Genomic DNA, 24272 nt, shown 5'->3' on the forward strand with positions numbered 1-24272 from the left:
TTGTTCAATAAACTTAAGCAGCATTACACACTCCAGCAATCATTGGGTCTGTAATAAATTAAGCTAGTTTAAAATGTGTAATATGAATAAAATTGGATTTCTTGACCTTCCTCATAACATATCAAATAATTAAAAAACAAAAAAGTCATTTAAAAACAATGCAAAAGTTAAACAGAAGAACCCTAATTGGTGCCTAGTTGGCTTTCGGAACTTTTAGAAAGGTCCGCGTAACATTCACACCATTGTCGTATACTTATAGTATCGAGTTGTGGATTTATATTTTGCTGTACATTCTTTTTCTGAGGTGGAAAAAAAAGCTCAAGTTCCAAAATTGGCAGGTACTGGCAAAACGGAGGGAACGAAAATAGGCAAACATAAAAAATAAAACCAGCCATCCCCAAAAAAATATAAAGGTGCTCTTCATGCCTTGTATTTCTCTTTCCCTGTCTCGCTAATGACGCAGATATGCTGAAACAATAAAGAAGCCAACAATTAGAAACTGAAAAAAATCATTATACAAGTATAATGAAGTGAATTTAAAGTGAAAAATGAAGTTTACTTTTGGTTTTTAAGATTAAATAACTGTACAAGTAGCACATAATGACAATAACTAGATTCTTTACAGTAATAACGGCTATTTCGTCATTCACATTGTCTTTTTATAAAGATATCTGTCCGAGCTAAACACTATTGGAGCTTTTTGTAAACAAATGTGGTTAGCTAAGATTAAAGTAAATGGTCATCTGCGGCATATTTCATCAATAGAAATAGGATACTCACATTTAGATCTCTGAAGTATTCGTTGTAGTCTAGTGCGTATCCCACCACAAATTTGTCAGGAACCTCAAAGCCTATAACTGGAACACAGAAGCCAAATTGACCAGGCTCTTCATTTCACAGTAAAACATTTTCAACAAAAAATTATAACTCACAGTCTGGTCGATAGCCAACACTTCTTGGCGTCCTTTTCACCAACAAACTGTAAAAAAAAAATATCTTTGCTTAAAGAGGATTCACGAAATGATTGTTTAGTTTTTTGGAATTATAATAGTTGTTTAAGCAAAGTAATATACTTTTTTTTTGTGGTTTGCACTAAGTGTGTCTCCTATCAAATTTAAATGGATTATGTCTGTAAGTGTCAATGGCAGTAAACGAGTTAAAGGCATAAAGTAATCAAATAATACAGAGGTATAAAAACACTGCAGCAAAACAAAATATTTAAATGCACTATTTTTCTGCTTAATACATTTTCAGTATCACATCGGGACATGATATTGGGAGAGCTTCCAAATCAGGTGACTCCGTTTCACGTCCAAAAATATGGAATCACTACATTCTTAGTTTGTGACAAAGTGACACAATTTTAAATGTACAGTAATTGCCATTATATGTATTCAATAACTGACTGTCTGGGTTGAGATTAGATTTTTTTTCCAAGTCTTAAACATGTGCAACATAACATTTGACCTTAAAAATGTAAGTTTCTTGTCCTTTATTTTTTTGTCAGCAGTCACATGCTAAAAAAACAGAATCTAATTTCAGCATATGGTAGGCTTTTGCAATCATTATTGTATTACCTTGCTACTTTAACCATTTTAGGATTGTACTGCTTGAGAAGTTCCAATAAAGTCTTCATCGTCTTCCCAGTGTCGATAATATCCTGAAAGACATCACCACAGAAGTTCAGATTGAATATTTTTTTTCCAAGTAAAAAGCTGAATGTAATAATATGCGTATGTATGGACATACCTCAACAATCAGCACATTCTGTGAAAAAGAAAGGAAGTCGAATTAAATGGGATAATAATAATGCATTAGATTAACGTGGTTCTAAGGACACTCAAATGCGCTTAATATTGCATTATTATTTCACTTCACAACAGAAAGTGGTAAACTACTATTGTAGCCAGAGCTGCAGTCTGACAAAAGCGGCATCGGCCATTTTGACCATGATCAACCACTCAAATAGGCAAGTAGGGTGAAATATCTTGGCCAACTACGAGGGAAAGACGGATCGAACCCTTGATCCCACAATCAGTGGGCCTGCGGCAGATTTGAACATTTTTATCTTGGTATTTTATCTTTATTAGTCCATATACATCACACAGTACTATAGGATAGTGGTGGGAAAACCGGCGCTCAAGGGCCACCGTGGTTGCAGTTTTTTGGTTCAACCAATCCAGCAGTTTAATTTTAACCAATGAGGTTTCTGTGGAAACAAGAAGCACCTCACTGCAATCCACTGATTCGGGAAAAAGGTGAAATCTTGCGGGTTAAAACGGAAATCCGCACCAACCTTTGTGGAATTGCTTGCCCACCTTTGTCTAGAAGAGTTTCCAATTCAATGTCAAGCCCAAAAAATAAAACTTCACTTAACGTAACTTGTGACATTGCATTCCACGGGAGAGCTGCTTTTTTCCAAGTCTTGATTAACGTCTGAGTTCAAAAGATGGAGCACTGACCTTGCCTGTCAGCGTTGACAAGTCATCTCCTCCAATAACCTTGATTTCTCCTGTTGACTGGTCATTCTTTACAAATAGGAAACAAGCAAAGTCATTGCAGTTTAAAAATGTGATTTTTCAACAGACTAAAACCCAGAAAAATGAATTACACAGTAGCTCTTGAGGCGAATGAAGTCCACTGTCATCGGGATGGACTTATCGCTGTTTCTGTTTAGGGCCTTGATGTAGTCCAGGAGATCTGCAAAGAACTTGTAGCCTCCCTTCAGCACACAAAGCGCAACAATGTGGTGCCCTCCCATTTCCTTCATAATCTCCCTGGCCAATCGCTCTGTCCTGGGATCACATGGGGAGAGCGAACAAGACAGTGGACCGTTCAGTTTTCTGCTGTAGTCAGCAATGGAATCCATTTATTTTTGATTCTGTCAGGGAACAGTGGCTCACTTTCAAGCTTAGCTATAGTCCGGTTATCATTCACCAAATGTAACTTCCGGAAACTATTCATATGAGATGCAACTATAGATCAAGAGACTATCGGCGCCGATATTTAGACATTAGACGTGTATCGGCCTTTCTTTAACCCGACTGGACGATATGAAGAAATCAATTCAAAACTGGGTTGTTTCGGCTCAGATGCAGCCGAGTTTGTATTCTTTCTCTCTCTCTTGCCAGGTGTGTCCTGCTCTATTCACAGCCACCTCTATCATTAACGACATCTCAGAGCTGCTCTTTAAGTCAATTGTCACATGAGGAGGCTTGCCACTGCTTGCTTTAATTCGGCACCTTTTGTTGATAATGAGATGTGTCTCAGCTCGTGACCGGACGTTTGGTCGCCGGACTTCTGGTCGCCGGACTTTTGGTCGCTGGACGTTTGGTCGCGGACGTTTGGTTGCCTGGACCCAAACAACCAATTTTAAATGGTAATTATCAATAACCTTCCGGGCGACCAAACGGCCGAGTACCGTCTCAGCTGCCCTCCCTCCGAACTCCGTGCCAAGTGAGCCATATACAAAGTGTTTGATTTAATAAAATTCAACAAGTCAGTGCTTGCATTATTTGATTTTTTTAACACTTTTACTGCAAATGAATATCAGTTATCGGCATCCTCTCCGACTACTAATAATCGGTATCGGTCCTGAAAAAGCCATATTGGTCTGTCGATCTGTAATGGTAACGTTTTCAAATCCAAACAAATTTACAAAACAATCCATGATTTTGAGAAATTAGGACGGACATGAACCAATCATACTGTTTCAACCATTAAAAACATGGCCAGTCTGTTCGCACCTGTCCAAAATGAGTCCATGTGGGATGTAAACCCGCTCCAAGTCACATGCATAGTGCTTCGGTATGCAGAACAGGTCCAGGTCATACCCTTGCTCCTCATCAGTGATCTGAAATGAAGTAAGAAACAGGTTTGTTACCTAACTTTACATTAATCTGATGAAAAAGCAATACAAGACAAGATGACAAGGTAATTATTATAGCTTAACTTTCCCAAGAAAAAGGTCCAACTGCAAACGCATGCAGACATTCCTCAAGCTCAAATGATCATGATCATCAAGCATCTTATTGTACTGAAGCATTTACATTTAAGGTAAGGCATTCTAAAAATGTCTGGATTTTCTACAACAGCAGCCACTATAAGATACCTAGACCACAACAGCTATATAGATTTACTTGAAAATCCTATACAAAGTTTCCTGTATTTTGTCAAATACTCTCCAAATTCTGCACAAGTGTTGGCCTGATGACATAATTTGTGTCATGTGAAAGCTACCAAGTGGGCGCTGATCTTGAGGTGCCTCAAGGAATAATAAAAAAAAATTGAATAGAATCGAGCGGTCGCAAGCAGAGTAAAAATATTGAATAGAATATTGTGTGTAATTTAGGCCATGAGTTAGAGAAGTGTGTAATGTGTGTTCTAAAGAAACGTGGCTAAGAGAAAGTGCCGCACAATTAAGGGAGATGAGAACACACATAAAGCTTGCCCATCTGTTTGGGCAACACACAATGATTATACAGGACAGATGTTCCTCAAGGTCATTTGAGTCGGGGGATTTTTTTTTCCCACTCGCACAATGTGACGTGAACTTAGTACAATACAACCTTGAAGTTTGTACAGGCAAATTCTGTGAACTTGTCCAAAATTTGAAAACATAATACAGGTTTTACAACTATAAATTAACTTGTTAACATTTTGTATCATTTTATTATATTTTGGGAGGAAATTCATGTATACTTTGCTTCTGTTCCACTTAGCTCGGCATTACATAAAGCAACATACAGTATGAAATTTGATGCTGACTTAAAAAAGTGCAGGCATTGATAAAAATAGCAGTGGTGAAATGAATGGATGTTTGAATACGATAACCAAGACCTAGTTAGTCCAAAGAATTTGCTGTGTAGATGGAATTTTTCAATTTAGAGACTTGTTATTTTGCATGTTTAAGTTTGTTTTCAATTTGCCAATTTGAAGATTCACATGTAGTAATTTACTGTGCTATGTGATGATATCAAACAAAACTTGGACTACAAAAACCGATGAAGAGCGTTATCTCAGAAGATTAAAAAGTGAGCAGTTTGATATTAATGAGACAACAGTTGTATTTGTGACTCTGGATTTAGATTTAGATGAGTCCAAAACAGCAAAATGGATTACATATTGAAATATAAAGTATGTGGAAAGAAGAATTTAAAGGGAAAATCCAAGGTCAAGGTACTCATTGACCAACGGACTTCGTGGAAAACCACAAACAAGGACGCCAATCATTTGTCCCCATGCAAACTGATAAAAGTCAGAGCCTCACAATAAAGTTGCATGTCGCTTTTTTAGCATTGATTACTCATTTAATATTTAGTTGAATTGATGAATTGAGTTTTTTAACAAATCCTGTTCAATATACAGTTATTTTTTATTTTTTTAATGTATTTATTAATTAGGGACTCCACAAATATTCATGGTAATTACCATATATATATATATATATATATATATATATATATATATATATATATATATATATATATATATATATATATATATATATATATATATATGTAAGATTGTAGCCGAGGGCTAATTTCCATCTTTAGTCCCTTATGTAGGTTGAAGATAAATGATGACACATACTAGACACATATCCAGACAAATTATATAAGAAGCTTCTTCTGAATGCTGTCTAGAGAAGGCAGCAGTCAAATGTGAGAACATGTAAGTTTGCCTGAGGAAAATACCTCAGAAAAGAGCAAACTTTATGACAACTAAAGCGTTTCCCTCTCAAAGACCAGTTCAACAAGATACCAATTTGTTCTAGGCCCGTTTTATTACATAATAGGGATGTTACAATATATCGATGCAGTGATATATCGTAATACCTTATATTATCGATAAACTCCCGCTAAGTATCAATATATTGCATTAAAAACTTGATACAAGAACTGACTGGTTGCTTCCAAAATGTTCCACTAGATTAGTATTTATGTTACCTCATTAGCTGCCATTGATCGCGCTAGGCATGGAATTCTTTTCTACTTTTTAAATGTTCATTTGCTACTAAAAAACAAAACAATAAAATAATTGGACATACAGGGAGTTAGGAAAGACATAACTTTGTTGACAAGAATGTTGCAATAATTGAGCATCGCTGAATTTATTTACAGAAATGTTCGACGGTAATATTCTCTTAAGACGTATTTACACATGGCCTGTTTGGTCCAGCGCAACAGTTTCCGTGCAAATATGTAGGTTCGTTGTCAAATCATGCGTTGCTTGCAAAAAATTAAACGTGAAAATGAACGGCACCAAAAGAGTCAAAGTTTTTTGACAGAAATTAGATTTTTTTTTAATTAGTTGTATTGTACCATATCTGATATTGATTTCCAGACCCATGTAACTATACATTTCGTTCACCCTAATTTTAGATAATTATTATTGTGAGCCTTGTATCGGCAAGGTCACCACGCTTCTTCATTTACATGTATTATTTATCAATATTATTTCTATTATAAGTGATTACAAAAACATGGTTTGATGTGTTTGTAAAGCATGCAATAATATTAATAATTTATATTTTTATTGGCAGCCTGGCACAGTAGTGGATAGCACGTCGGCCTCAGAGTTCTGGAGTCGAGAGTTCGATCCCAGGTCGGTCCAAACTGTGTGGAGTTTCCATCTTCTTGCGTGGGATTTCTCTGGGTACTCCGGTTTCCTCCCACACCCCAAAAACATGTAGAGTAGGCTTGTTTGGACACTATAAATTGCTCCTAGGTATGAGTGTGAATGTGAATGATTGTCCGTCTCATTGTGCCCTGTGATTGGCTGGCCACCGATTCGGGGTGTCCCACGCCTTGTGGCCGTAATTAGCTGAGATAGGCTCCAGCACCCCCTGCAACCCTTGTGAGTACAAGTGGTTCCGAGAATGAATGAATGTATTTTCATTGTAAATGTGTCATTTTACGGTATCCCTCTGACTATTAACTATCACAAAGTGTCATTTCCTCACGTTATTTGTATTGATTTTTTGCGGGATGAGGGTCACACAAATGTGGCGATCAAAACAATATATTTAAAAAATATATCCTGCACTGAGTCACATACATAAAGCACGGCGTTTACGTTCGTATTAACGCTGAGAAAACTTTGTAGGGTACAATACGAAGCGGTTACCAAAACGACATCGCGTAGGAACAGAGAGCGTCAAGTGTGCCCATATGTGTACGAGCATGCCCACCCACATCATGCTTTCTGTAAGGACGACCTACCACAATACACTGGCCAGATGTCGCCATGTCTGTTCCCGTCGAGCTTCCCTTTAATGTAGTATCTCGCTCCCCGTTACGGAGGAAGGGAGGAACATAAAATCACAATTCCTGGGTAACAGTCTTGTCTGACAGCTCACATGGAGAAGCTAGCTGCGACACAACGTTTCGTTTACCCTTCCGGCTCACACTCTTGCAGAATATTTCCCCTCCAGTCCAGTCAAGCGCAAGAGGCGTTGTCAGGATGACGTAAAAGTCCTGCGACCAATCAAAGGGAAATACTTCAGAAGGCCCGCCCACTTTTATAAACGTTCACGAAACTACTAGCGGTATCTTGACTCGAGACGGTCTAAATTCCCTTTGTTTATTACAAAAAATGTCCCTTTCTTTCCAAATTCCTACATTTTCTTTGTACAGCTACTACTTGTTAATTACCACTATTCATTCATGTTCAACACCGCGGTTCACGGGGTGCTGGAGCTACACTCTAGACTGGTCGCCAGTCAGTGGAAAGGCAAAAATACCACTGCCACCCAGTGGGAATCGAACCCACACGCCAAGTCAGGCGAAAGTCACCGCAACATTAAAGCACGTACATATCACTAAAAGTCATTTGCAAGAGGGGAAAACTAACAATATGCATACTTTACATCAGGTAAAAATTGGAAAGTTTAATAATACACGAACTGGTTTACATTTCAATTTCTTCTCTCCCGTAAATCAGATGTCATATAGTATATGTAATCTTCCTTTTTGTTATGCTTTGAATCAAGATTTTTTTTAATCCCCTGGGGTCCACAACTTTGAATCAAACCAATAGAACATTTTTGTTGAACTCAAGAATAAAACAGTTGAGCAAAAGAACAATCTGTGCATTTTACATGAATGAAATGTACAAATTAATTTATTAAAAATACTAAAAAGGCAAAATTAATTTTCCAGGTGAGCATGATTAATTTCAGTCAAGTTCAAGAATGAAAAACTGATAAATGATTTCACATACGCAGTGACTTTGGCTGGTGTGACATTCTTTTCTTGGAAGCGGAACATTGAGTTACCAGCTATACAAGATTTCAATTACTTTTCCCCTTCTTTTTCTAACCCTAAAATGAAAGGACCACAATTTTCAGTAAACATATAGAATACAAAACAGATTCTATTTCCAAAACATTTGTAGAGATACATAAAACATCACACCAAACAAAGTCGATCCAACATTCCTGAAGAGCGTTGTACAGTGCTCTTAAACGGTTTAATATAAAAAGAAGAATCCACCGTTAAGTGTGGACAAATGCAAGTGCATGCCAGTAAAACTTGGGACTTCTGACCATGTGAAATCCAGATATTCAAAATTATCCATGACGATTACACAGTAGCAAAGGTTTTACACAACAAAGAAAGGCTAACATGAAAAGATTTTTGAAGATATGATTAAAATAAAATGATAAAACAGCACAGCCTGGTAGAGACTGTTGACAGACATTGCAGTGAGGGGGAAAAAAAAAGGGAAAATGTGGTTTCATCATGGGTAGTAGTCTGTGGGGAGACAATGATAACCTTGGTCTATCAAGCACTTATTCATGATAGTAGAACTAATAACTGAAAATCATCTGTAACTCTTGTGAAGGTGAACCTTTGGCTTTTCACAAGTCTGCCAGAGTCCATGCGCTGTAGATAACATCGCTGTGTGAAAAGCTCATCTCATCTCAATGCAGTGCATCCAGATTTTGAAGACAGTACATGGGAAAACTAAAGACCACAACTTTGAGAGTCGTTGGAGATTTCGTATAAAGACCTGCCGCTCTCTCACGGTTTGCCGTTGGCAGCATCAAACCTGTGAAACACTAAAATCAACAACCATGTCAACAACATTTTTGAAAAGACTTGTGATTATTTTTGGGTGGGTAGAATATCTAAATGTAACCATTTATAATCAAATACAGTGGTACCTCGACCTACGAGCAGCTCTACCTACGAGATGCTCGAGATACGATGACAATTTCAATCGAATAATTCGCCCTAGATACGAGAAAAATTTCGAGATGCGAGCAAGCCAGGTGGCCATGGCACTGTCTTGCCGCATCTATTTCGTGTATAAAATATATCTATGAGCACGGACGGAGCTTTGCATCCCCCCCCGGGTTTTTTTCCACGTTGGTCAATGCATACTACATTTACATACAAAGTAAACAACAATGGATCGGCAGAGTTTTGCAAAGAAAAGGCGACCGTTGACAATCAACATTAAGCACGAAATAATTGAAAAATATGAGAGTGGTGTACGTGTCACCGAGATTGCGCGGCAATACGAGAGGAATACGTCAACCATATCCACCATGCTTAAGCAGAAGGACGCAATTAAGGAGAAGAGGCCTTCCAAAAGACTAACTATAATTTCCAATAGTGACATTTATGACGAGATGGAGAGCCTTTTTTATTGTGGATAAAAGATAAACAGTTAGCAGGAGATAGCGTGACCGAGTCAACTATATGTGAAAAAGCCAGCGGAATTTAGATGGATTTGATAACAACGAAAGGAGCACCTTCAGAACCCTTTAAAGCGAGTCATGGTTCGAAATTAAAAAAAAAAGATCTGGAATACACTCGGTAATCAGACACGGGGATACTTACGTTGTACCTAGTTGCCATTCACTTGCATTGACGGTGTTCCTCCGTGGTCGGTTGCTGCTTTTCCTTTACTGCGATTCTCTCGCTCTTCATCTTCCTCATCGCGTTCTTCATTTCCACTGTGGTTCTTACAATATAGTCTGAAACAAAGGATCAAGAGCAATAAGAATTTATCTCCTGTAAAGTTGTTGCAAAATCCCAATATAAGGGCGTAGGAAATGGATAGATAAAAAAAATGATAGGACTACAAATCAAAGTGGTCAGGGTCGTGCTCACTTGTAGATTCCACGAGCCATGTTCTCAATGTACTTGGCTTTGTCCTGCACACCGCAGTGATAGTGGTAAGTCTTCACACAAGCTTTGATCTCACATCCGATGGTCGCGCCAAGCTGGGTGCAAAGTGTACACTTCTTCAAATAAAACAAGGCAAACACATATTCAGATATGATGACAATCAGCAAACTTTTAGTAACTGTTAAGAAACAAGATTAAGAAAAATCTTCAAACCATTCGTTTGCCTCTTTTAATCTCCTGGATTACAGTTTTCACGTCGAAATTTCCAAATTCAGCCCGTGACGTAGTAGTCAACTGAACTGTCCCGGATGAAAAAAGCTGTAAAGTAAGTTGTAAAACAAGCACAATTTACAACACTAAAGATTGTTGATACAACAAGTGTGCAATTTAACACAAACACAACAACCCCTACCATGCACTTGTAATGAGCAGCCACTTTTTTGGAGTTATCGCTATGAAGCACGCCCCTCGTTACATTTTCTTCATCGCCAGCATGGCAAAAACCGCAACGCTGGCCGCTATTATCCGGACTGGCCCGAAGTGGCGACCTCTCCCGCTACGACACACAAATACAATCCATCTACCGTGAAAAGGAACGTCACGCACTTTAAAAAAAAGTCATCGTGTCCAGGTGAGTTGCCTTACATGTGAGGACGTCTCCTCATCTGCAGCCTGAGAGGATGTGGAGCAGTTGTCTTCTGATTGGCCACGAACCTTGGATCTTCCCTTCTCAAACCGACCTCTACCTTTACTTTGTGGAGGCGAGGAGTCCGAGTCATTGACTACAGCTTCTTCTTCGTTTATAAAAAAAAAAAAGGCAGAAATGTCAAAATTTTACAGGTAAAAAGTGTAAGGATTTGAAGAAATAATTAGTTACCTTCAATTCCAACTCCAGACGCATCTCTATGTTTGCGGCAGTACACACTAAAATTGAGAGAAAACAGTAGTTCAATAATAATAATAATAATGACATGAAACCGTTTTTCAAATGCCGTGAGACGAAACTTACAGGAAAGTTCCTTGTGATGCATTTTCTTTAACCTGGGCTTTGTCCTTCACAGCGCAGTAATAGTGGTACGTCCTCCTACATGTATTCACATCACAGCCAATAGTAGCACCAGGCCTGTGACATGATGAGCACATCTGTAGCAGAATGTGTGGAGATGACATTATTATTTTTGACAATAAAAATGCATTTTTTTTTTAAAGATTCTAACACAGATGTGGAATTTTTCAGGGGCCTTATGACATACATAAAGGATATGCTCAGTGGTAAATATGGACTAACACCACTCCCTAGTGAGCAGACTTGGATTGCAGCAGAATTTAAACTACAATTTAATCACAAATTGGAAAAAGCTAGGATTGAATGAAAAAATGTTCCAAGGTAGTTACTGTTGGCAATTTGAAAGTTGAATTATTAATGAAGAACATGTTCTTAAATTGTTTTTTTTTTTTTTTTATTGGTCTGTGGGGGATACTATTTGTTATACATTGAGTAGAAATAAAAACAAGTCCAATTGCAGTCATTTCTTCCAAAGAAATACAATGATACCTCTATTCACGAAATTAAGTCAATCCACAAGTGGTTTCATAACTTGGATTTTTCGTAAGTCGAAACACATTTTACATTGAAACCCAGTAATTTGTTCCAACCATATTAACGACGCCAGAAGTCCTTAAAAACATTTTTAAAAGTATACCCATTTTGTGTGAAATATATGCGAAACCCCAAAAAAACAAGAGTAAAAAAAGATAAGAAAAATATTTAATAAGTCATCAAAATCAATAAGACATTTTCCATTGGGGAAACCGTGTCGCATGTAAAAACACAACTTAACAAAAAAAATGTTACGTTTGGTGAAATATCGACATGACATTGACAAGTCTAGTTACCAGTGAATTTAATTTGGTGACTTTGTCCTTGTTTTTATCTTTTACTCGAGCATGAATTTGAACTTGACACCCCTGAACTAAATTATCAGAATACATGCTCAGTCAACAAACGTCTTTCTTAATGCGGTGCTTGGGGCGAAGGACGGGGAGCTGACTCACCAATTTGTTTCCTCTTTTGATCTCCTTCTTTACATCCTCAACAGAAAACCCTCCAATGCTTTCATTATCCGAGTGCGATGAGACCAGGGCAGAGGAGAAAAGCTAAATTCACATACAAAAACATTATGAATAAAAGGTGACAACATTCGTCTATTTTTCATGCTTCTTATCCTCATCAGAGTCGCAGGGATGATGGAGGCTAACTGACCTAATTACGGGCACTAGTGGGGTACACCCTGAATTGATTACCAACCAATTTCCGGGCACAGTGAGACAATCCATCACGCACTCACTCATATCTACAGACATTTTAGAGCACAGGTGTCAAAGTGGCGGCCCGGGGGCCAAATCTGGCCCGGCGCATCATTTTGTGCGGCCCGGGAAAGTAAATCATGAGTGCTGACTTTCTGTTTTAGGATCAAATTAAAATGATAGATATAAATGTATATTATATTTCCTTATTTTCCCTTTTTAAATCAATTATTGCAATTTTCTAAACCATTTTTTTGTGAATTTTTAGTTCAAAAATCATTTTGTAAAATCTAAAAACGTATAAAAATATTTCTATTGTCCACTTTAATATGGAACATAATGATTAAAAGAGATTTTCCCTTACTAAGAAAAAAAGCTCAAATAAATATTGTTTTAGATCAATAAAAAAAATGAATATTCGGGGCTTTTGTTACAGTTCTTTTAATCAATTTATTTTAAAAAAATCTAAATATTATATTTAAAATGGTCCGTTTTTTTTTTCAGAGGGTGGGAACGAATTAATTTGTATTTAGTTCATTTCTACGGGAAACGTTGATTTGAGATAAGAGTAAATCGACATACGAGGTCAGTCCCGGAACACATTAAGCTCGTATCTCAAGGTACAGTGCCACGAGTAAAAGAACGCGGTACTCTGCTCACCATACACTTATGGTGGGCTGCCACCTTCTGGCTGTCAGACACTAGCAGCTGCCCACAGTCCTTTTCCCGGCTGGTTCGACAAAAGGCGCATTTAGCCTGGCGAGCTGCAACACCTTTCCTCTGCCCAGACATGATCCGGAGAGTGAAGAGTGGATGGACTTCCTATTCAAAATGAACCGTTGCAAATGAAAAAGACAAGATAGATTAGATGATCTTAAATCTTCTCATTTAAATCTGTAAAACTGTGTCTGCCAGAGTTTGAATGATGAATTCAAGTAATATACAAAGACAAATCTGGAAACAAACATTTAATTACATTTGCTCAATCTTTTGACTGTGTTGTCCCCATTGACACTGATAGAAGTCCAAAGCATTTTGATTGAGAGGGTTGGCAGTGATCCTTCCCAGGGAAAATGGATTGGACGTCTATAACCGTCAATGACAGGCAAAGAGTACAACCCCACAAAAGAAGAACCATACTGTCCCCATCTTTGTAGACAGACTTAGAGATGTGGGGAGTTCACAACAAATGCTGAATCGTATCTTCCGGCATAACATCTGTAAATTATTTAAAAATGAATAAAAATTTACTAAAATTATTGATTGAGTAAGACTGTGTATATAACAACAGTAAATTTATAGCAATGGCACTCAGGTGCATAATCAATGCTCATTCATTTCCTGAACTGCTTATTCTCACAAGGGTCGCGGGGGGTGCTGGAGCCAATCCCAGCTAATTTACTAAAATTATTGATTGAGTAAGACTGTGTATATAACAACAATAAATTTATAGCAATGTCACTCAAGTGCATAATCAATGCTCATTCATTTTCTGAACCGTTTATTCTCACAAGGGTTGCGAGGGGTGCTGGAGCCAATCGCAGCTAACTATCGGCACCAGGTGGGGGACACCCTGAGTTGATGGCCAGCAAATTGGAGGGCACAAGCAGATGGACAACCATTCACGCTCACACTCATATCTAGGGGCAATTTAGAGTGTTTAACCAGTCCACCATGCAGGTTTTTGGAATGTGGGAGGAAACCGGTATACGCGCAGAAAACCCACGCAAGCCCATGGTGAACATGCAAACTCCACACAGTAAGGGATCTGTGAACTGTAAGTTCAACACGCTAATGACACAATAACCACTCGACCACTGGGCCGGGTCGCTTCAATGGTCATTATGAATGTAATTATATTACATTAAGCAACATTTGGACCAGTTAAAATTATAATATATTCATACAAAGCATACACAATGACTACATGTGCATCTACACATCCAAAATAATGCAATATGTAGTCCAAAAACGCGTTTCCAATCATTTCTCTGGCTGCATAGGTTTTAAATCTGACTCCTATTACATCATTATACCAACAAAAAATGTAATTCTATTGAAAATTCAATATTTCAGAACAGAGGAACACAGGGTTAAATGTTTTAGTATTTTAAAAAATATAAATATTTAATCCTTTATTTTGAAATATTACCTTTTTTAAAACTTGAAATCTAATTCATTGTACACATAATTGATAATTTATGGTCAAATCTAAATACTTTAATCAGAAAGGGGCAGCCTAACCTGTAAAATTGGGTGCGATATTTTCAGGAAGGGTGTGTGTGTATAAAAGCAGGCGTCATGCGCGTGATATGCGGGAAGGTTTCCAGACAAGACTCAACGATGAGCTCATAATTAAAGTGGATATATATTTTTATTTAGGACAAATAATATACTGCGACGTTTGGAACGAGCCATTGCTGCTATGATAGCAGAGCCACCATCGCCTCACTGCGGCGGCTCAAGCGGCGTGCAAACACAATAATCCCATGTCAACGACATCAAAACGCTTCTTTTTACAAACTCCTCTATTCTCCAAACCATCTTCCAAAACGAACCTTCCACAAAATGAAAAACGGAGACAACGTAGAGAAAAGGTGTCTTTTAGTAAATGAAACGAGGAAACTCCCCCAGATTTTGTTCCCACAAAGTTTTGAATTAAAGGGGGTGTGTATCTCCTTCTCCGACAAAGTAGCGATAAACTGAATCTTTTGGTGGATTGGGAAGGTTTGACGCCTCGAGATCTTTCACAAGGCCTCGGTTCAAAAAATTTAAAAAAAGGCCATGGGTCTGAAAAGAGGATTCTTTGTTTCGATGGTGGTGGGAAGCGGTAGAGAAGCGAATATTTCCCTTTAAATGAGGTTTATAGTCATGACAGGCGCGGGTCTTTTGCAAAGCGCTTCGAAAGCAAAGAGCGCCATACGTGATGGATCCCTAAGAAGAGCACAGCTCGGCTTGAACGCCAGCACAACGGCCTCGAACCACAACAGGCACACGGGGAACACGGGGGCTCTCTCGCGAGCCCCCCATACAATGATCTTACCTGCCGACTATTATCTTACGGCGCCAAAAGGTAAAGAACGGGGAAAGTGTGGCGAGCGGCGACTGAATTTCTCTCCGTCCTTCACAAGTGATCGTGTGCTTTCCTCATTCGGCTACGGTTAAGCTAGTCGCCGAGCGAGTGGGCTCTCCACTTCCGCTTTTGGGTTTCAGAATAAGAGCATCGATGTCGAGTGGCAATGGGAATGTGAAATTTTTACATTTGCCACAAGCGGATGCATGAAACTTAACTATTAACCAGAGTCGCTGCAAGACAGAACACGTCCATGTTTATCACAAGTTCACAAACCTCCATTAATACGTGCTGTTATGGGTTGAATGACTTTATCTCAACTGGAAAAAATATTTTAATCGTTAAATTGAATTGTTTCTTCCAATTACCGTATTTTCTGCACTATAAGGCGCAACTAAAAACTTCCAATTGTCTCAAAAGCAGGCAGTGCCTTATAATCCGATGTGCCTTATATTCATTCACTCATTAATCTCTCATACCGCGCATCCTCGCAAAGGTTGCGGGGGTTGCTGGAGCCTACCTTCGAGTAAAAGGCAGACTACACCCTAGACTGGTAGCCAGTCAGCAGTAGGGGATATAGAGATAGAGACAACCATTCGCACGACCAATCATACCACCACCAAGCGGGAATCGATGCCAATCTTGCACGCACCAAAGTCAGGCGAGTGAACCCCTGCACCATCAGGTGGCTTGCACACCTTGTATATATGAATCAATATTGGTTAGTCATTGTATAAAATTTGCATTATCACCGGTTCACCCATTACTACTAATACATCTCCATCTAGTAGATGTATAAAACAACCTACTGCTACTACTAAAGCTTCATCTTGTGGATGTATACCCCGCATTACTACTACTACAGTTTCATCTAGTGGATGTATAACACAACCACTACTACTACTCCAGCTCAATTTAGTGGATGTATAATGCAGCCCCCTACTACTACCACCACCACCACCACCACCACCACGACTCCTACTACTGCGTTATATAATCTGGTGCACCGAATATATGATTATTTATTTGTGCACTTCATGGTGAAGCTTTAAATCTCATTATACTTCAATATAATACTTCAATTCAATTCAACTCATTTTTTACAGGCTTGTTTTAATTCAACAACATGGCAGGCTTTTAGAACATGAATGACTTTTTAAGGTCATGCCATATTGTTCCAACTGCATTCAACTCCGGGTTCAATAAAGCCCCTATCACCCCCTCCCACGAGTTATTCAGAAATTGACTTTTGAGTTGTTGGCATGCTACAGAATCCAAGTGTGCTTCTGAATGAGGTAAAAAAAACTGTCATCCAATTCTAAAAGTAGCAAAGTACCCCCAGATTATCATCCCATTACCACTAGGAAATATCATTTACTAGATTTCTAATCGTTTTTATATATATTTTTATTTTATTTTGCATTCTTTTACATCTCCCGCAAAATTCAATCACTGGCCTAATGTTTCTTGCTAAAACACCGAAATTGCAGAATGTTGACACATGTAAAATAGTTTAAATAATGCAAAGTACTTCATGTTACAATTTCCTTTAAAAAAATAAAAAAAGAAGAAAAAGAATAGGTGTTGAACAAAGGTTAAAAAGCTTCTGATTTCAATACCAGGTTGAATTCACCCTTTTTTGCCAAACATGTAATAATTTAAGATAATCATAGATTTAACTAGTTTGCAGTCATGATGGTTCACCAAAGGAATCCATAAGTTTTATCTTCACCTGAAACAAAAATGGTTTCAAAAACCTGTCATACAGGCTCCCAAAATAATTTCTATAAAAAGACAACATCAAACAAACTGAAAAAAAGTATTTTTTGTTTCTCCTACATGTTAAAGCAAGGCCAACGTTTTAATATAATGTTTCTGTCTGTTTTAAGTGAAATGACACTTTCAGTAGCCATTGACTGCAATAGACGTCCAATCCATTGGAACCTGGAGGAGTGGACAGCGATCACCCGACCATTCCAAATGTTCTGGACGTCCATCGCCGTCAGTGGTAGTCAATAAATTCAATTGTAACCATTCAGGAAAAAAACGGGATCCTTTTTAGCCAATCAAAAACATGCATACTACAACGTCAGAGTCACAAAGAGTTCCGTATAGACGTGTACCATGTTTACCTTGACGAATAAAGGTACAGAAATGACTAGCACACATAATGCATTACAAATTCGGTCACACAAGATATCATTGAACCTGATTTCAATTCATGTAGATATTTTGATTATTCGATTCAATTTTAGTCCATATTGATCTTTCTAAACAGGCGGTATAATTCCGAAAATGATTTTTTTGTAAAGAGGGGGCGGGTCTACAAGCGTAACAGTGTCGTGCTTGTCCGTGCGATTGGCTAAAGTCGATGTCAATCATTTTGTGGGCAAAACATACCCACCCAGTGTCCCCGGGAAGAGGAGAGAGGACGTGGGGAGGCTTCAACAGTAGACAACAGGGAAATGAAGTTACCACAGCCAGTCGGGCCAGCTATCTCCTTCAAACTAGGCAGCTAGCAAGTTGGTTGACAGTCGGAAAAGAGCACTGAGGTTCAAATTTATTTGCACCATCATGATCGTCCGTCAGGGAAAATAGTAGCCCGATTACGGTACTGATCTGAGATAAGGTTACATTTTAACGCAATCTCACCGTGAAAAAGTGAACAACTCGCTAGCCTAAAAGCTAACTTTTGGCCAGCGAGCTTGCTACAACTTTTAAAGTACTCCTCACGTCTGATCGGTGAGTTCGAATCCTTGTTTATTGTGTTTTTTCGTCGTGTTGAGTATCCGCGTAGCATTGAGGATCGCTTATTTCTGGCTACTAGGTTTCAAGCTAGCTAAAACTTTGCCGATTAATACTGCTGTTGTGTCGTTGGAATCTGCAGAGAGTTGTTTAACTCGAAAAAGGAGCTAATAGAGGAAAATAACGTTGCCTTGCTAAGTATATTGACCCGATGTTAATAGTTTGCGTCGACTTTCAGCTCGAGGCAAACCTGTCGTCGTGGCCTTGCGTTTCTCAGGTGTGCTTTTTTTTGCAGCCATTTCCTGATGCACGTCGATGAGATATCACAGTTGTGTTTCTTTTCTGGCAGGTCTCGTATCTCTTCATACAGTCATGCCTTTTCCTTTCGGGAAATCTCAAAAGGGTCCAGCAGAAATAGTGAGGAGCTTGAAAGAAAATGTGGCATACATGGAGAAACTGGAGGCTTCAGAAAGTAAAAAGTGTGAAAAGGTAACCACCTGTCTTCGGTGAATGTCTTTGGAATAAGTTGACTTGGGAAATACATTTCTCTGCCTCTTTTTACTTGCTTACTGCTTCTTTTTCTAGGTGGCAGAGGAAGTTTCCAAAAATCTCTCTTCCTTGAAGGAGGTTCTTTGTGGGACCGGTGACAAGGAGCCCCAGACTGAAGCCGTAGCTCAGCTTGCTCAAGAGCTGTACAACACCAACCTTCTCATTTCACTTATTGCAAATTTGCAACGGATTGACTTCGAGGTAGGAAACATTCTCCCCGTTGCCTTGTTGGCGAAAAAAAAGTACCAACGGCAAGCCATTCAACTAAGTTAATGTCACCTGTCTTTTTTTTTTGCACAGGGGAAAAAGGATGTGGTTCACCTTTTCAGCAATATCGTGAGACGTCAGATTGGCACACGTACTCCCACGGTAGAGTACATCTCTACGCACCAAGAAATCCTCTTCATGCTTCTAAAAGGGTAAACCCCTCTTGTTTGATTCACATCAGAAAGAAGAGCATGATTAGTAAAAATAATTGAGCTTTGACATGCCTTTCAAATTTGAAAGCTGCCCAGGGTATGTTCCAACAACTCCCAGGGAGCGAGTGTGGACTTGTTGTATTTGACGTGTATATGGAGGGGATGATTGTCCAAAGCTAGTTTTATAGCTATCTCAAACGAAGCTATTTGTTTGTGAAAGTGCTCGTGTGTTTTGAACGTACAGTTTGTATTGAGTTAGTCAGCTGAGGCTGCTGTCTAACTGATGTGTTCATTTGTGTGACCTAGATCAAATAATACAGTGTATAATAAGGCTGTCCTGCAATAATTCCTCCATTCTGGAAGTGCTTATTTCCTTTAGTGGTCCCAAACAATTCTCATTAGTGATTTACTTTAAGAACTAAAATGTATAAAAAACATTTCCCCCATTACAATCAAATTTAGTAGAAATCAAAATATTATTTTCCTGGTGAAGTGGTTAGAAAAGATTTTTACAAATGCATACTTAGAACTCTATCATGATTTTTCAAAGAAATCAGAAAAGGGCGGTTGACCTCATGCATTGCACTTTTTAGGACATATTGTCAAATAAGTGGAAAATAGAAATTACTGTTTGGTACATTTCTAACTTGGATTCCAACTGTAAAAAAACATGGGTAGGGTTACTAATGCTATTGCAGGTGACCCTTCCCATGAAGATTTATTATGCATTCCATCCATATTTTATCTGATTTAAATTTGTTTTTCTTTTGTTACACAGTCATGTAGCATTTTGGTGCTGAACGACTACTATTTTGTGGCGAGTAACACACTTCTATGGTTGCATCCCGGATATGATATATGCGTTTAATATCATATACCTTTGATATATAAATAGATGAACAAAGTTGGCATGTTGGTGCTAAAGCTGTGTAGCTTCTGCGTCCAGGGCAAAGATAGTGTCGTGATGCATGTACAAGTTTTGGTTGGTAAAATGGATGAAGGAATGAAATTATCTTTGTTGATACTGTCAATGTATTGCCAAATGAAGTGAGCTCATGTTGATGCTGGTTGCATTGTCATTTTTGGCCACCAGTCCTACACATTGCTCGTTTAATTACTGTTTGGTACATTTCTAACTTGGATTCCAACTGTAAAAAACATGGGTAGGGTTACTAATGCTATTGCAGGTGACCCTTCCCATGAAGATTTATTATGCATTCCATCCATATTTTATCTGATTTAAATTTGTTTTTCTTTTGTTACACAGTCATGTAGCATTTTGGTGCTGAACTTCCAGTAAATGACCAAAAGTGACTCCTATGGTGTCTTTCTTTACAGATATGAGAGTGCAGAAGTGGCTCTAAATTGCGGCATGATGCTGAGGGAGTGTCTTCGCCATGAGCCATTAGCTAGGACGATACTTTTCTCTGAAGAGTTCTATTTCTTCTTCCGATATGTGGAGCTTTCCACCTTCGACATAGCATCGGATGCTTTTGCATCATTTAAGGTAGGCAAGGATATTTCTTATTAATGTTAACTGTTTAACAATATCAATATATAACGAGTCTTCTGACAAACTTGATTTTCTGTTCACAGGATCTCCTCACGAGACACAAGCTTATGTGTGCTGATTTCTTGGAGACCAATTATGACCGGGTAAATGTTCAAATGACCTCAAGAGAAACAATGCGGTGACTTTATTTAACAAATCTTTTAAAAATGTCTGTCAGGTATTTACAGAATACGAGAAGCTCCTACATTCCGACAACTATGTCACCAAACGGCAGTCATTGAAGGTAAACATCTTAACATCTTTAACATGAAGTATCAAGGCAGTGTCAAAAACTGTTGTTGAAATTTGTTTGCAAATATTTTTAGCTTCTGGGAGAACTTCTGCTGGATAGACACAACTTCACCGTCATGACAAAATACATCAGCCGCGCTGAGAACTTGAAGCTGATGATGAACATGCTTAGAGATAACAGTCGCAATATCCAGTTTGAAGCTTTTCATGTTTTCAAGGCGAGTATTAAAAGTTGAGAATTGTTCTAATGTTAGTTGTTTGAAGATATTCCATAGTCTGTGGTTTACTTATCATATGTGATCATCACTGATGTGTTTTTTTTGGGGGGGGAGAGGAAAAAAAGGCAAATGTTCTTATCTATTTTCTGCTTAAATACAAGGAAAAAAAATTCCCATTGCATTTTTTTCAGGTATTTGTTGCAAACCCTAACAAAACACAGCCAGTACTGGACATCCTTCTGAAGAACCAGACCAAGCTGGTGGACTTCCTGAGCCACTTCCAGACAGACCGGTCAGAGGATGAACAGTTCTGTGACGAGAAAAACTACCTGGTCAAGCAAATCCGAGACCTTAAGAAGCCCGCAGCTCCAGAGGAAGCTTGAGGCGTGGGGATGGAGTGATCCAAAAGTGGTAGATGCAGTAGTAGCAGCCAGCGTCTAAAGCTGGGTTTCTTTAAGGTTTAGTGTTATTTACAAAATATAGGAATAAAGCAAATATGACTTCGTTTTTAGTTTGGATGGGATTTCTCTCCAGAAACATGAGTGGTCCAAGAACTGTTCTATAAACCGTAGTACTTTTTAAGTATTGAAATGTCCAGCCTTGTAAAGTTGAACCTTAAACTGTTACTATTTCATTTCTTTTTTTGCCAACACAAACCATAGAATGACAACATTTTCCTTTTACACAAACCTTTGACTCAAACTCATATGTTTTGACTGAAAACCGGAAGGGACATTCATTTCCCAGTATGATCTAATTCTACCCTTCTCATAACGCTTGCCTTATTGTTCTATTTTCTTTTTCACTCAAAGATTTGAAGAATTTCAAAACTTTGGTCAAGTTTGCACCTTGTCATTCCTGGTGCCTATTAATGTGTCAGCGTTTTGCAAACAGAGGTTTAACAGACTAGATTTCAAAGCACAGGAAGAGAAAATCAAAACAGCAGAGGAATTAATTGATTTTGAGCTAATTTTTTAGCCAGCACTCAGCGGGGCTCGCATGTCTGAAATAGAATGTGGAATCAGATAGTGCTGCGGGGTAGCAGGCAGCCATCCCTGCACTGTGAACACAATATACCAATTGATCTCACTGGGAGGACCCTGTTCCATCCTCGCATTGTCATGTACATGTTAATAGGGCCACACTGGAGTAGAGAAAAAAAAACCTACTGCAAATTAAGCCATTGAATTTCCTATAAGACATTTCGGAATTGTGTTTGAACTAATATTACTCAAAATAGATTAACAGCTTAACTGTGTTATTTAAGTGAAATAACATTTTTAGTCCTGGATTATTTTACCTTACATAAATCCAATTAAATCTCATATTTTTAGTTATAGTATTCTGATAGAACTTTTTTTCCTACCTGGTGTGGCCCTAATACTCGATGTGTGACCTTGTTTAAAAAAAAAAATCAGAAGTAATGCCAATCTAAGACATCTTGAAAGTGACAATGGCATTTATCCGTTAATACGCTATAACTTTTTATAAAGGTGCACCTAATAATCATACCAAGTCTGTTTTGTAATTAGTGAACATTTAGATTTGTATTTTCAAACATGGTTTCCTTGCCTAGTAAAATTTATTTGTTTCAAAGAAAGATGTGATGTAATTAATAGAAAATCATTGGGTTGAAATATTTTTTTCTTGATTATTGGCCTACATCACAAAATGTACACAGGGTCGGATGTCTTATGTATTTTTTTTGTTTTTAATAATTACATATGTGATTAGTGTACTACAATTGTTCCACTGTGATGCAATTTGAATGCATCACTTGATCAAGAGGGACTTTTCACAATAAGTATTAAATCTATTGATTTTCTCATTTCAATTAGTGTACATCTGTTTTACTTTTGCCATTGGCACAAAAAATGTTTAATTTTAGGAAGAATTCTATGTGCCCATCAGCCCTAAATGCTGAATACCTCAATGATTTAGGATTTGTTTTCCATCTATTGACATTTCAATTTCTTTGGTTTTTGTGCACGCTTTATGTGATCTTTATATATGGTCAAACTTGAACAGGGTTTTCTTCATGGAAAACATTTTAAATATATTTCATTTGGCCAGGCCATATGGGTGTTTTCTCATATAGAATTTCAGTGTGAGACCATGATTGTAAATGATGCCTTATTTAAAGATATGAAATGGAACATAACAGTCTTGTTTATTTCATTAATTCTGTTTTTAAACCAAAGTGTGATAGGAGGAAATGTACAGTTGTTTTACAAATTTCTAATAATTATTGCCCCAAATACAACAAACAGGAAATTTTCAGCTTTACAATTGTGTACATTGTATACACAAAATACAATATACACAAAAGTTGCTATCTGCTGGTAACTCCATCTGTTTTACAGCCACTCTTAGCGGGAACTCCTAATAAGATTTGGCACCTTATTTATATTGTGCTAAAGAGCATTTCACGTTCAAGAATCCTACCTCCAATTGTAATTACAGTAAAATCACTGGCAATATGATTAATTACATTAAGTCCTCAGTTCTTAGAGTAGCAGTCTGACTGTATATTTCCTTATTTTGGTAGTATTTAATGCCTTTCCACCCGAATTCATCATGCTCTAAGTTACTTTGGGTTGAGCTCTCTGTATATACATTTATAATTAAAGTGTGACCACATTCCTTAAATAAAGTTCAATCTCCTAAAGTACATTTTTCACTGATTTCTGCTGCATATTACTAACCACTATTAGGTTACAAACCATCAAAGGCTTGATTTGATATATATATATATATATATATATATATATATATATATATATATATATATATATATATATATACATATATACATATATACACACATACACATATATACATATATACATATATATATGTATATATATATGTATATATATATATATATATATATATATATATATATATATATATATATATATATATATATATCAGAGGGGTTACAGGGGGTGCTGGAGGCTATCCCAGCTGACTTTGGTCACCAGGTGGGGGACACGATGAATTGGTGTATGGTGG

The 24272-nt window shown here is 37.8% G+C and overlaps 3 protein-coding genes across 6 annotated transcripts; 1 reads left to right on the forward strand and 2 right to left on the reverse strand.

The window, feature by feature from the left end:
- Positions 1 to 273: 273 nt before the first annotated feature.
- On the reverse strand, positions 274 to 7451 carry LOC144082810 (hypoxanthine-guanine phosphoribosyltransferase). The gene is made up of 9 exons (XM_077610237.1): positions 7224 to 7451; positions 3747 to 3853; positions 2612 to 2795; positions 2463 to 2528; positions 1750 to 1767; positions 1578 to 1660; positions 933 to 979; positions 781 to 857; positions 274 to 468 (listed from the first exon to the last, which is right to left on the reverse strand). Exons 1-9 carry the CDS (start codon positions 7248 to 7250, stop codon positions 421 to 423), a joined length of 657 nt encoding a protein of 218 aa, XP_077466363.1. The 5' UTR covers positions 7251 to 7451; the 3' UTR covers positions 274 to 420.
- Positions 7452 to 8106: 655 nt separating this feature from the next.
- LOC144082980 (PHD finger protein 6-like) lies at positions 8107 to 15656 on the reverse strand. Of its 3 annotated transcripts, none has more exons than XM_077610500.1 (11): positions 15493 to 15656; positions 13110 to 13271; positions 12198 to 12299; positions 11152 to 11285; positions 11020 to 11066; positions 10788 to 10933; positions 10555 to 10698; positions 10356 to 10460; positions 10125 to 10258; positions 9852 to 9988; positions 8107 to 9064 (listed from the first exon to the last, which is right to left on the reverse strand). In XM_077610500.1, the coding sequence occupies exons 2-10, from the start codon at positions 13239 to 13241 to the stop codon at positions 9859 to 9861; spliced, it is 1074 nt and encodes a 357-aa protein (XP_077466626.1). In that variant the 5' UTR covers positions 13242 to 13271; positions 15493 to 15656; the 3' UTR covers positions 8107 to 9064; positions 9852 to 9858. The 3 variants fall into 3 exon arrangements, with proteins under 3 accessions (XP_077466626.1, XP_077466625.1, XP_077466624.1); XM_077610499.1 differs by having other exon boundaries at positions 8107 to 9054; positions 10788 to 10936; XM_077610498.1 differs by having other exon boundaries at positions 10788 to 10936.
- Positions 15657 to 17942: 2286 nt separating this feature from the next.
- On the forward strand, positions 17943 to 23928 carry LOC144082836 (calcium-binding protein 39-like). 2 transcript variants are annotated; one of them, XM_077610276.1, is made up of 10 exons: positions 17943 to 18264; positions 18506 to 18544; positions 18617 to 18756; positions 18853 to 19017; positions 19117 to 19235; positions 20574 to 20742; positions 20832 to 20891; positions 20966 to 21031; positions 21114 to 21257; positions 21449 to 23928. In XM_077610276.1, exons 3-10 carry the CDS (start codon positions 18640 to 18642, stop codon positions 21638 to 21640), a joined length of 1032 nt encoding a protein of 343 aa, XP_077466402.1. In that variant the 5' UTR covers positions 17943 to 18264; positions 18506 to 18544; positions 18617 to 18639; the 3' UTR covers positions 21641 to 23928. The 2 variants fall into 2 exon arrangements, with proteins under 2 accessions (XP_077466402.1, XP_077466401.1); XM_077610275.1 differs by lacking the exon at positions 18506 to 18544.
- The last annotated feature ends 344 nt before the right edge of the window (positions 23929 to 24272 follow it).

This window comes from Stigmatopora argus, chromosome 9 (genome assembly GCF_051989625.1).
Source record: "Stigmatopora argus isolate UIUO_Sarg chromosome 9, RoL_Sarg_1.0, whole genome shotgun sequence".
Classification (NCBI taxonomy): Eukaryota; Metazoa; Chordata; class Actinopteri; order Syngnathiformes; family Syngnathidae; genus Stigmatopora; species Stigmatopora argus.

Bases quoted from the DNA above. Each gene is read 5' to 3' on its own strand.
- LOC144082810 (XM_077610237.1), bottom strand. From the start codon at position 7,250: ATGGCGACATCTGGCCAGTGTATTGTG. The intron at 3,854-7,223 runs GTAGGTCGTCCT...ACTTCATTTCAG, and splicing joins CATCTGGCCAGTGTATTGTG to ATCACTGATGAGGAGCAAGG. The intron at 858-932 runs GTGAGTTATAAT...TCTGTGTTCCAG, and splicing joins TGTTGGCTATCGACCAGACT to TTATAGGCTTTGAGGTTCCT.
- LOC144082980 (XM_077610499.1), bottom strand. From the start codon at position 13,241: ATGTCTGGGCAGAGGAAAGGTGTTGCAGCTCGCCAGGCTAAATGCGCC. The intron at 12,300-13,109 runs GTGAGCAGAGTA...ATGTGAATTTAG, and splicing joins CAGCCCACCATAAGTGTATG to CTTTTCTCCTCTGCCCTGGT. The intron at 11,067-11,151 runs GTAAGTTTCGTC...TCTCAATTTTAG, and splicing joins GCATCACAAGGAACTTTCCT to TGTGTACTGCCGCAAACATA.
- LOC144082836 (XM_077610276.1), top strand. From the start codon at position 18,640: ATGCCTTTTCCTTTCGGGAAATCTCAAAAGGGTCCAGCAGAAATAGTG. The intron at 19,018-19,116 runs GTAGGAAACATT...TTTTTTGCACAG, and splicing joins TGCAACGGATTGACTTCGAG to GGGAAAAAGGATGTGGTTCA. The intron at 20,892-20,965 runs GTAAATGTTCAA...AATGTCTGTCAG, and splicing joins TGGAGACCAATTATGACCGG to GTATTTACAGAATACGAGAA.